This window comes from Rhopalosiphum padi, chromosome 1 (genome assembly GCF_020882245.1).
Source record: "Rhopalosiphum padi isolate XX-2018 chromosome 1, ASM2088224v1, whole genome shotgun sequence".
Taxonomy (NCBI): Eukaryota; Metazoa; Arthropoda; class Insecta; order Hemiptera; family Aphididae; genus Rhopalosiphum; species Rhopalosiphum padi.
Window position 1 is genome coordinate 51,833,058 of NC_083597.1, and position 12,166 is coordinate 51,845,223.

The window sequence follows — 12,166 nt, forward strand, 5'->3', positions numbered from 1 at the left end:
GTGTTATTAAAACTAATAAAACTGCCGTCAAAAGAAAAAAAGGTCGCCTAAACACGTCATTACAATGTTTTATAACCACTCGCCCAATGCCCAAACACATTATGCTAAATTGTCCAAACACATTGCAATTTTTAATTATTCATCCAAACGCATGGCTTTTATATTAACGCGGTTGCATAATATTATAGACAGGTAATTTCCTGATACGGATTACGAAATATTCAACCACTATAAGTTCTAATCCAATTTATTTATATTTAAAATTAACTGAATTCAGTTTTCATCTTATACCACCACTAAAAAATTTAAACATTTGATTACGGTATTTAATTACTATTATTTTCTACCAACACATCGCCAACGACCATACCACGTTCAATACACCAGTTCTCGTCCGATCACTGAAGTTAAGCAACGTCGGGCGTAGTTAGTACTTGGATGGGTGACCGCTTGGGAACACTACGTGCCGTTGGCACTTTTTGATTTTTTTAATAAATTCAATATTTATTTCCAATTTTAACTTAAAAATATTAAGATATTTTTATCTTTGTCAAGTTTTTTTAAAATGTTTAGACTGTAATAACTCTCTTTCTCCAACACAAGCTTCGCTTAAAGGAGAAAGATAATCGAAAATGTTACTCAATAATAATTAATGTATTTATGTCTTTTTCGATTAATAAAAAAAAAAAAAAAAAAAAAATAAATATTTTTACCTAACCTAACCCTAAAAGCTATAAGGAACTTTTCTAGGTTCAAATATATAATATACTTAACTTATAACTGCGTACAAGTTAAAATAATCACACTGTATTATATTTCAAACTATAGGCTATATTAGTATATTACGCACCACAACAAAACATTCGACGTACGAATTTTTTAGTACGTTTCCACCACGAACGGCGTCTACGTCCAGTGGTGGTTCCATGACTGGTGTTGGTTATTGGATCTGAATAAACGTGCTCATCATAGGCCGGTTTCGTTTAATTTTTAATCTCGGCTAAAACTTTCATAGGAATGCTCTCAACTTCGATTGCTTCGGTTTCACCAAACGTTATGTGAATGTTCGGCATCGAACTCCAGGGTTTTTTCTGTAGACGAGTGAAGTCATCCTTTGTGGCGTCCGGTTTGGTCGAGTCTAAAACTTTCATAGAAATGCACTCAATGTCGGTTGCTTCGGTTTCACCAAACGTTATGTGAAGGTTCGGCGTCGAACTCCAGGGTTTCTTCGGTAAACGAGTGAAGTCACCCTTTTCGGCGTCCGGTTTGGCCGAGTCCGTAGATACTAGCGTTGGTACCGATGACGATGATTGGATCTCCAACGCATCACCTGCACCCGATATCAGTGCAATATTGGGAACCGATCCATTTTGTTTTGATATCGAATCGACGACATCACTGTCTACTTTTTGGGGCTCATCATTTGCAAGTGAATCAAGTGATTTGGCTGAATTCGACAGCATCGCTGGGCCGGCCGCAGCAGTCACGGTGATCGGTAATATTATTTTGCTTTATTATTTATTAGATAGTTTATGATAATAATATACGTTAATATATTTTACGAAAAATTTACGTTATAACAATATACACTCAGAACTGAATAATAAGTTATTTGCGTAGGTATTCTTTGTAATAATAACACTGTAACAATAAACTGTGCGACTTAAATAAATAATATTATTATTATGTAGGTATTTCAACATTAAACATATTATTATAATTAAAAATATTAGCAGCCAGCAATACATGATTATAGTTTTTAATGTTTTTATATCAGATGTAAATTTAAATAAATATTAAAAAACAATTCTACTAAATAATGAATTAAAAACAAGATAGGAAATCTCACATGGTTAAATTTAGAGCAACATTTAGCTATAGATCACTTATTATAAGTACTTTTGTGGGTCATTAATACAAACAGTAAAAATGTTCATTACACCAAAATTATACTTAAACAGCTCTTTATATTATGTTGTACAATTATATCAAATACCAAAACGTTCTAAATTATGATGTGTACTCTATAATATTATGCTCTTAATTTGTCTAATTTGTATATGCAATAATGATAAAATAACATACAAACGTTTTTTAAAATATAACTTCCTAATTCAGTGTTATATAAAATAAATGCATCACGATCACTCACATTGTTCTGCGACCTTTCTAGAAAAACTAAAACTAGAGAAAATAACTAGAATTCCTCAACCCAAAAAAAATCATAATAATATGTAGATAAGTATAGATTCTTAATTAGCAATAATTACTATATAGATAAGTATTAAGTAATAACATAATATGAAAATGAAATATAAAAATAAAATAATTTTATTAAAAAACTTTAAAATCGACAACATATTTTGGTTAGCGAACTGTTGCTGTTAAAAAAAACAGTGATCGCTTATAGACTTGTGTCTACCTTTGTATACCTTTGTATACCTTATAAACGTTACATGACATTATACAGCACGAAAACCATTGGTCAAATGTACATTTAATGTTATATTTCTTTAATTTGCCATATTATAAGCGTAATATAAGCGTAAGTAGTTTATATAGGTAAGTACCTCCTAGGCATTTAGTATATATTTATGACGTTACATAAATCTATTATTTTAACAATTATTGTATAGACATGCGATACCCGTTTCTACCAAATGTGTGTCTTTCCTTTTTCCATCAATATCCGTTTCCGCCAAATAAGATAATATATCACGTTTTTACTAAAACAATTGTATACTAGGTACGCTTATATTAAAAGCTATAACACATTTTATTTTAACACACAGTTGTAATGCACAATTTAAATTGTGCAACTTTTTCACTTGTTTATCAAATATTGTCCCGTTATAATATAATCTTGGTTAATCAGCATATAAAAGGTAATAAACACGGCAACGGTTTAACATACAATCAAATACCATAAACGTTACAAAAATATAGGTACATTGTTAGTATGTTAGTATGTGTATTTATACTTTTTACATCAATCCGAAAAACTCACAAAAAGTATATTCTACAATTAAAAACAAAATATATCATCCAATTACATAATATATGAGTACACTTATACATAACAGCTAAAGTATATATACCATAATATATCATATTTTTAAACCCAGTATTAGTATATAAAGTATATTAAATAAACTTATTACTGTATTAAAGGTTTTAATACAAGAGTAGTATAACAATTGTTTTGGTGAAAACGTTGTTAAGTTAGGTGGATCTCATTTGGTGGAAAAGGGAAAGGTTCACTTTTGGTGGAAACGTATTACGCCCGTATTATAGACTAAAGAATCACCTACGCTTAGGTACTTACCTATATTATAATAGATTACACTGATTGTAGTGAGATATAATAATATTTCGAAAACGATTTGTTCTGTTCTGCTCCTGTTCGCCGCTTTCGGCCGTTATAATTACGAAACGTCAGTAGCCTGCTGTACCAAGCTGTTGCAGTCGACGTATTACAATGTAAATTAACTATTAATATACTATCATCATAGGCATATCACTCAGCTACCGCGGGCAAACGTCGTTATTCCTTTAATAATAATAATATAATTATTATAACGCATTTGATTTTAATAACCAATTATTTTTCCTCGTCTGATTTGAACGGAACGCGTCTTACACGCCACGGCCGATCCGTACGTTATATTATATAAAATATAGATTCCAGGTAAGTTTATTTTGTAACCAAAATAAAGTGATTGATATCTTATATATATTGTATATTGTATTTTTATTATTTTTATTTTTAATTAATGTGGCAATGTTGCATAAAAGTTAGCAGGTAAGAACGTTCTCAATCGTGCTATTAAAAAAGGTACGGCCGATAAGGACCGTTCTCAATCGTGTTCTACCCGATTTGTATACCTATGTAAATAACTAAATTATTTTACATGATCACTCAGAAATTTAAAAAGAGTAACTATATTAAAATATTACACACTTATAAGTCTAAAAAAAACCTTATATATATTTTTATCATATCACATATAATATATATTATTGGAAAAAATTATCGACAAAATACAAAATTATGTAATCATGTACGAATTATATTTATTTATAAATTAGAACTTAAGTCGTATATAACTGTAATAAATAAATACATGTCAACAAAATTTACAAGTTCTATATACATATATTGATATATGGAAATGGAATGATCAGATCCAGTGATGGAATTCGAACATAACCTGTTTACGCATTTTGAGCCCAAATACAATTCGAACACTGATTTAATTAAGAAGTGATGCAGTTCGATAATTTCTGATACTTTAAGTCCATAAAAATCTCAAATGACATCACTAAATCACTTTACATATAGTGACGTCATTTGAGGTTTTAAAGTTTAAGCAGACCAATTTGTTTTCAATGTTTTCATTTTACTTTTTCTTCATAATAATAAATATATGATAAGTACTATAACTTACAAGTATAATGAATATATTATTTACATTGAAGTTTTATACTTAATACATATTTTAATAAATTAATATAAATATAACATTGGAAAATTGGAAGTTGGAAATTGTTTTGATCATGCTCTCATAACATTTATATACATCTATAAGCTATAAATAATATACGCTTTATGGTTTTCATAATATATTTAAACTTTTATGAATTGGCCATCGGAACTTTTGTAAATATTAAACAGAGGCCAATAAGACGTAGAAAAAATAAAGGTATCAAAGTCTATATCCTGCCACACTTTAAATTGTGTGCCTGTAGAGTGTATAGGCTAAAGCTCATGAAAAAACCAATAAAAAAATAAAAGTAAAAATTTTTTCACTATTTAATTTGAAATAAATATTTCAATACTCGCATAGTTATATATTTATAAAAGTAAAGTTATAATACAAAGAAATTTTTTGAAAGAATACAAATAGTAAAAGACTATTTTTTAATTTAATGTCAAAAATTACAATTATTTAGAGTACATTTTACAATAAGAATTGGTTTTCTAAGATTCATCATCTTTTATAACCTTTATTATTACATAATTTATTTTTTATTGGACTTGCATTTTAAACTTTTTATAGGGCAAGAGAATATATACTTCCCAATTTCACACCAAAAAAAAAAAAATTAAAATCCTGAATGTTCTGTTTCAATAAATCATCGGTAAAGCGCGCCAAAGCAAATGTTATAATATAATATATATTACTAAACGCAGAAGATTGTATTATCTATCACAGAATAGATTAGATGATCTCTTCTGTGTGTATATATTGCATTTCTTTTTTATTATTTTAATATATTTAATTAGTTCACGATTTTAAATATTTTTATTTACTTATGTTAGTTGTATGCTTAAGTAGTTAAGTAGCTCAACTTCAAGAAGTATCTCGCATACAAAAAACAATTTTGAGCGGAGACAGGCTGTTAGCCTATTTTATTAGTATAATAATATCATTGATTAAAATACCTATAGATACAATATATTTAATCAATGCTAATATCTTGCCTATTTAGTGATTTACATTGCAATTAATTATTTTAGCAATTTATTTTAGTATTAATAATACGGTATAAACTATAAACACTAAACAGACAACAGTTTAAAACTAATATAAATATTTTTTAAATACCATTGCGTAAATAGTAAAATATTATAATATACCACATACGTAAACATTTCTAGTCTCAACGAAGTCCACGAATTCATAATTCTTTGTTTAAATACACAGATATATAAAATAAATAAAATATTTATCATAGATATTCAATATTAATATTTATTCTATATAATTGTGTCTAAAAATTTTAATATTTAATTATTTTAATTTAAAGTAACGCTTGTCTCAACAAACTACCAGATCGCGCCAATGAGTTTCAAACAATAATCTGGCGATAATAAAAAATCAAAATGTATGAAACGTTGACTGGCAACACTGGACTATTGGCATTATCTAAGGCATACGACTACTTTTCTTTATTCTCTTTGAAAACAATTCAGTTCAAAATTTAATATAATAAAAATGTTGTTTATTAAAAGCGCTTTCACAGCCCACCACAAACGTGAAACGTGATAACTGATAACAATTGTGAACACACGGTCCGAAATCCGAATAGGGTTTAACTACGATTAAAAAGATAAAGCCCTTTTTTAAATTTAACTTTTAAGTAAAAATTACCTTCTCACAAATTCATTATGGTAAGTTGCCGTTTGGCGTTCATTGTTTCTACATACACTGTCTTCATAGTCATTTATTTTAAATATTTGTCTTTTTGATTTTTTTTTACAGAAACCTTTAATGTTACAAGGGCATGAGCGTGCCATTACTCAAATTAAATACAACAGAGAGGGTGATTTATTGTTCTCGTCTGCTAAGGACGTAACACCAAATGTTTGGTATTCATTGAATGGTGAGCGTCTTGGTACATACATTGGCCATACTGGAGCTGTATGGTGTATTGACGTTGATTGGAAGACCACAAAATTTTTGTCTGGAGCTGCTGACAACACCTTAAGACTATGGGATGTTGCTACTGGTAATGGATATTAAAACTTTCATTTAATAGTTTAAAATTACATTATTTTAAAATGTATTTTCAGGTGTGGAAATTGGTAATATTAGTAGTAATTCTGCTGTACGTACATGCTCGTTCAGTTACTCAGCTGATCTCGCCAGCTACTCAACAGATCAGGCTATGAAACAAGATTGTGAAATTTTTATAGTGGATGCTCGAGATGACGAATCTTTTAGTAAGTTACCAATCAAAGATATAACATTTGAACTATACTGACAACATATAATAAATAATTCAATATTTTATTTTAACATTATAAAACAATTATAGGTGTTTATATAACATGTAAGAATATAAGTAAAATATAGATAGATCAATATAATAATGTATTATTTCAGATGGTTTATAATTTACAACAAACAGTATGATGTAAAATATGAGGTTATTTTTGTTTTAAATATTTCCAAATCATATCAATTAAATATATTGTTTTTCATGTAAATTAAAAACAAATAGTATGAAAGTTTATTATATCATCTAAATATTGTGTTTTACTTATTTAAACGTATTTATTAAATAAACATGTATGCATATTAAATCATTAATTGTTATATTATAGAAAGTAGTGCTCCGATTTTGAGAATGACTGTACCAGATTCCAAAGTAACTTCTTTAATTTGGGGTACATTGGACCATACAATCATTACTGGACATGAAGATGGTGCCATTACTCAATGGGATTTGAGAGTATGTATAATCTATAAGAAATACATTTTTATTAAATATATTGTACAATCAGGTCTCAATAACTTGAATTCTAAGGGGGGTAACAATACATTATAGTATTATACAGTAAAAACTTTTTATAATGAAACTCGTTATAACGAAAAACTCTATGTAATGTAAATATTACATTATAATGGTTAGTTTGATTTACAGTGAAACCTGTATATAACGGACAGTCACGGGACCAAAATAATTGTCCGTTATAGACAGGTGTCCGTTGTAGACATGTATTAAATAGGTATAATCTTTATTAATATGTATTATACACATACATTATGAATTTAATTTTAATTATATGTACTATTATGTATGTATTTGTATAAATTTATTAATTATTTCTTAAAAAATGATTCTATTGATGTTTGTTTTTTGAACTTCGATTTGGTCATTTCCAACTCGTGATGGATAATTAATTCGCTCACATATGAAAATCCCTTTTCATCACCTTTATTTAAATAAAATTCTTTCAGACGAATAAGTTGTTCAAGAGCTTCTGAATAATTTGCAAACGTCTTAATCTCAGAATTTTTTAGTTGGTCATCAGCTTGTTGCTTATCATCGGATTCCACGGGATTTAATTCAGTTCGAATGTCATCTAAAATTGTAGCTATATCATCTGAGCTACATTCTGTAAACAAATTACTGTCTATTGTGGCAAAATCGTCGTTTCTAGGCAATGGAAGAAGCTCCATTAATTCAATCAACTCATTCCCATTCACTTCATTTTCGATTTCTGGAGGTTCACTGGACGGAAAATCTGCTTTTTTGAAACAATTTGTGATTGTTATTTGGATATCTTGAACTTTATAAATTCAATAGGTACTCGCAATTAGCGTTATCGTAATCGGCGATAATGTAATTGGTCGTGTTTTCACTGAATTACCTAATTGCGTTCCTAAAAACGTTTTATCGATATAATATATAGATAACCGCATGTCGTGCATTAACACGGATAATATAATATATTATATTATTATCCGTGGTGCATTACCTCAACTGTGTGTGTGTGTGTGTATGTATGTATTTTTGTCCGTTATGAAATTGTTGGATTAAATATTAGTGTCCGTGTCCGTAATAGAAGGAGTCCGTTATAGACAGATCAAAATACATTAGAATGCCTATTTTTTTGCCGGGACCTGGTCATTTTGTCCGTTAAAAGAGGTGTCCGTTAAGTCAGGTTTCACTGTATAACCTATTAAATAATTCTTATACTCTCTCTATTACAAGAACTCTTTATAACGTAAGAAATCTCTTGGTCCCTTCAAAATCGTTATAGAGTTTTCACTGTACTTATAAAACTATATTATAACTTATTTAACTTCAAAAGACATGAAAAATATTGAGGTTTTGAGGTTTTTGAATTATTTAGACTTGCCTGTGTATACAAAATATGTAAATATAATATTTATGTATATTATTATAGACTGGTAAAAGCATAGAAACTGTAAAAGATCACCAAGGATCAATCAACGACATGCAAAAGAACCGACAAGGTACTATGTTCGTTACTGCATCAAAAGACAAAACCGCAAAATTGTTTGATGTTGACGATTTATCAGTCCACAAAGTTTATGTGACTGAACGTCCTGTCAATAGTGCTTCGCTTTCACCCATATACGATCATGTTAGTATACATTTTATAAAATTTGTCTATATATTATATTTAAATCTAAATATTGTGTTATTATTTTTAAGGTTGTATTGGGTGGTGGTCAAGATGCTATGGATGTAACAACAACAGCTGCACAAGCAGGAAAGTTTGATGCCAGATTCTTCCATGTAATTTTCGAAGAAGAATTTGCAAGAGTTAAAGGTCATTTCGGTCCAATAAATTCATTAGCATTCCATCCCGATGGTGAGAGTTTCAGTACTGGCGGAGAGGATGGTTTCATTAGGGTACAATCATTTGATCCATCTTACAAAGAATTTAGATTTGATTATTGATTATTTATTTTACTGTTGTCAATAATTAAAAAAAAAAAAAAAATAAAAAATTTCTAAAAAATATTGAACATCAATTGTTCGGGTCATTATTTTATTACAACCCATCTAATATGTAGTTTGATTTTATCAATAAGTTAGCCTTGTATTCTTTTTAATTCCTTTAATTACCCAATTTTTGTTGCATTTCACCATACATATAAATTTCTAATTTTAAAGTTAGCTTACTATGAAAAATGTATTATTTAAATGTCAACAGGACACCATACTTGCATTTGTTATTTCTGACTAACAAGTTTATAATATAGCAATTTTATATTCAGTAATTTACTTTATCTTGTTTAGTTTTAAATTTTAATATTTGGATGAAATGACCTATTATGAAATTTAAAGTAACATTATAGAATTTATTTTGTTGAAGATACTTTTTTAATATTTAAAGCAAGTTATGAGCATTTTTAAACTAGCATTTCACTCATTTATCATTCATTTTAAATTTAGTACCAATGAATAAATAAATAAATAATAACAACAACAATGTTGTTATTTTTAAGTTTACGTATAGGTCAGTTTAAAGTAATACCAACAATACTGAAAGTAATTTTGCTATGTTTTACATATGTGAAATAGAGAAAACAATTTGTTAAAGTGAATTGCTGAAAGCTGAATGCTGAACATAAATTTATTATGTTATAAATTTGCATTGGGTGTAGCAACTTGGTGTACTCTTAACATGAACCACACAGGATATAATTTATTTTTTTAAATTCTTTTATGTATTGCAATTTATTACATAATATCCACTATGTTTATTTAACAAGTAATGTTGAAAAACGATTTATCAGATTTTAACTACTTTGAAGTTTGACATTTCTATATATTTCTTAATTTAGAAAAATTATTCATAATACAAATTTTGGTTTTTAATCACCATTTAATGGCATTTTTTTAAATACTATGCTAATTACTAATTAGTATTTAATTTAAAATTGTCATCGATTAACATCATTTTGTGTTATTTTATGCACAAGTATCAAACATTGTGAATTGTATATACTATAATATAATATACCTATGTGTTATGTATGTGTGGGACGTGTGAGCAACATGTCTCTTGATTTAAAATTATTCTATAAAATACTTAAATAGATAAATTATATAAATAGCTCAAAATGTATAAATGTTGAACTAATATCGATAAACATAATAGTTCAAATACATTTTTGAAATTCTTAAATTGCTTATTATCTTAATATTCATGGCTCATGAAAAACATTGTTATTATTAAAGATTGAAGATTGAACTGTATTGGCGAAATAATATCATAATTAATAGCATTACAAATTACAATAGATACCAAAAGAAACTGGACCCGCCCGACCCGGCGCCGTGCTGGTAGGTATACGAACTAAACGGGGAAAGTAAAAAGTCGGCAGTCGCGATCACTTCATGAATAACAAATGATGTATAAAATAAATGTTTTATATTACTAACTGTATGATTGTGTTGAAATTATAATTTATAGGCAATAGTTTTGGTGATATGACGATGTTTGCAGTAATGCAGTATTAATTCTTGATTAGCTGTAATTGATGTGCAAACGAAGAAAAATGAAGAAAAGTAACCGAAGTCCGCGATTAGCCGATGTAAGTAATATACCTACACACCGAACACCTTTTCATTGTCGTCTGTCGGTATTGGATGTTTACACGTATCATAAATTCATAATATTCTGCAAGTCATTCGTGCGGCTATTGGTTACGCGGTTCTAGTGCCATTTTTCGCGCATTTTTAGTTTTTGCTCAGAGTGACAGTTTCGTCTACAACTGGTCTACTTTTTTATTATTTTTCAATAGTACATTTAGATAACAAAACGCTGTTAATAATAATATATTATATTACTTATAATATGTTATACTCATAATACCTGTCTACGTCTACATTCCACAAGTTGAATACTACCTATGTTCCACTGTATTGTGTTACTTGGACGGTGTGCAGGTGAGTTGATTACCAAAGACTTTTTGTATTAATAGATTTCCAGCGTGCATATATAATTAATTATTGATTACGTCGGTACCAAAATTCAACCTATATTAGCTAGCGTTATCAAAGAGACGCACTGCAGCGAGGTTGGCTGTTCCAATTTTAAGCTGCAGTTACCGACACAGCTAGTGATAAATGTATCGTGTACCTAGCAGAGTGTGTTGGGTAAGTACTTACAAGCCTCGGGTGCGCGTTTTTAAATATGGCACAGTCGGGTACAAATCCTCCTGCGCGTTATGTACGCAGGTCAGTTACGCCGTGTCGAAGTTGGTTAAACTAGAACGCGATTAATTTTACAAATGAATTTTTAAAAAAATTTCCTAGTACACTGATGTACGCTGTCCAAAACTATTATTAATAATAGTATCAAATTGCCAACTATATTAACTGCAGTCTTCTATTATAGGTATTTTCATCAACATAAAATTGTAATACTTTATTTCAAGTTTTTACTAAGTATGCCGTATGCGTTGTTAAGACAGGAAAAAAAATGATCAGTTTAATCATATTTAGATTAATTGTATTGTTATATTTCTTATATCGCCTAGTTATTAAAATTTATTTATATTTCAATACTCCCTAACTACCGTTGTATCTTTTCAACAAGTACACTGCTGTATAGAGTATTGTATTTATGAAAATTTCAAGGCAACTACTTGTATTTTACTGCTATATTTTACTTAGTACTGAGTTATTATAGTTATTATTTGAGCTGAGGAATTCTATTTTTTTATGTTTGTCTAGGAAGGTATAGCAGAACAATGTGGTTAATCTTATTATGTTTTATAACACTTGAAAAATTGGGTACATATCAAATTATATTTTGCATATTTTGTCATTACTGCGTGATATAAATGTATTTTTAATAGGTACCTATATTAGAACAAATATTTAGAACGTA

General features: G+C 28.5%; 1 protein-coding gene and 1 non-coding gene across 2 annotated transcripts; both read left to right on the forward strand.

Moving 5' to 3' along the window:
• The first annotated feature begins 356 nt into the window (after positions 1-356).
• Positions 357-475, forward strand: LOC132918758 (5S ribosomal RNA). The gene has a single exon (XR_009660555.1). It is a non-coding gene; the product is annotated as a 5S ribosomal RNA (ribosomal RNA).
• Positions 476-6,019: 5,544 nt separating this feature from the next.
• LOC132917302 (eukaryotic translation initiation factor 3 subunit I-like) lies at positions 6,020-9,290 on the forward strand. The gene is made up of 6 exons (XM_060977986.1): positions 6,020-6,175; positions 6,267-6,513; positions 6,578-6,727; positions 7,112-7,239; positions 8,702-8,902; positions 8,974-9,290. Exons 1-6 carry the CDS (start codon positions 6,173-6,175, stop codon positions 9,220-9,222), a joined length of 978 nt encoding a protein of 325 aa, XP_060833969.1. The 5' UTR covers positions 6,020-6,172; the 3' UTR covers positions 9,223-9,290.
• Positions 9,291-12,166: the final 2,876 nt, after the last annotated feature.

Coding starts and splice junctions, on each gene's coding strand:
- LOC132917302 (XM_060977986.1), top strand. Junction 7,240..8,701: donor TTACTCAATGGGATTTGAGA/GTATGTATAATC, acceptor ATATTATTATAG/ACTGGTAAAAGCATAGAAAC. Junction 8,903..8,973: donor TTTCACCCATATACGATCAT/GTTAGTATACAT, acceptor ATTATTTTTAAG/GTTGTATTGGGTGGTGGTCA.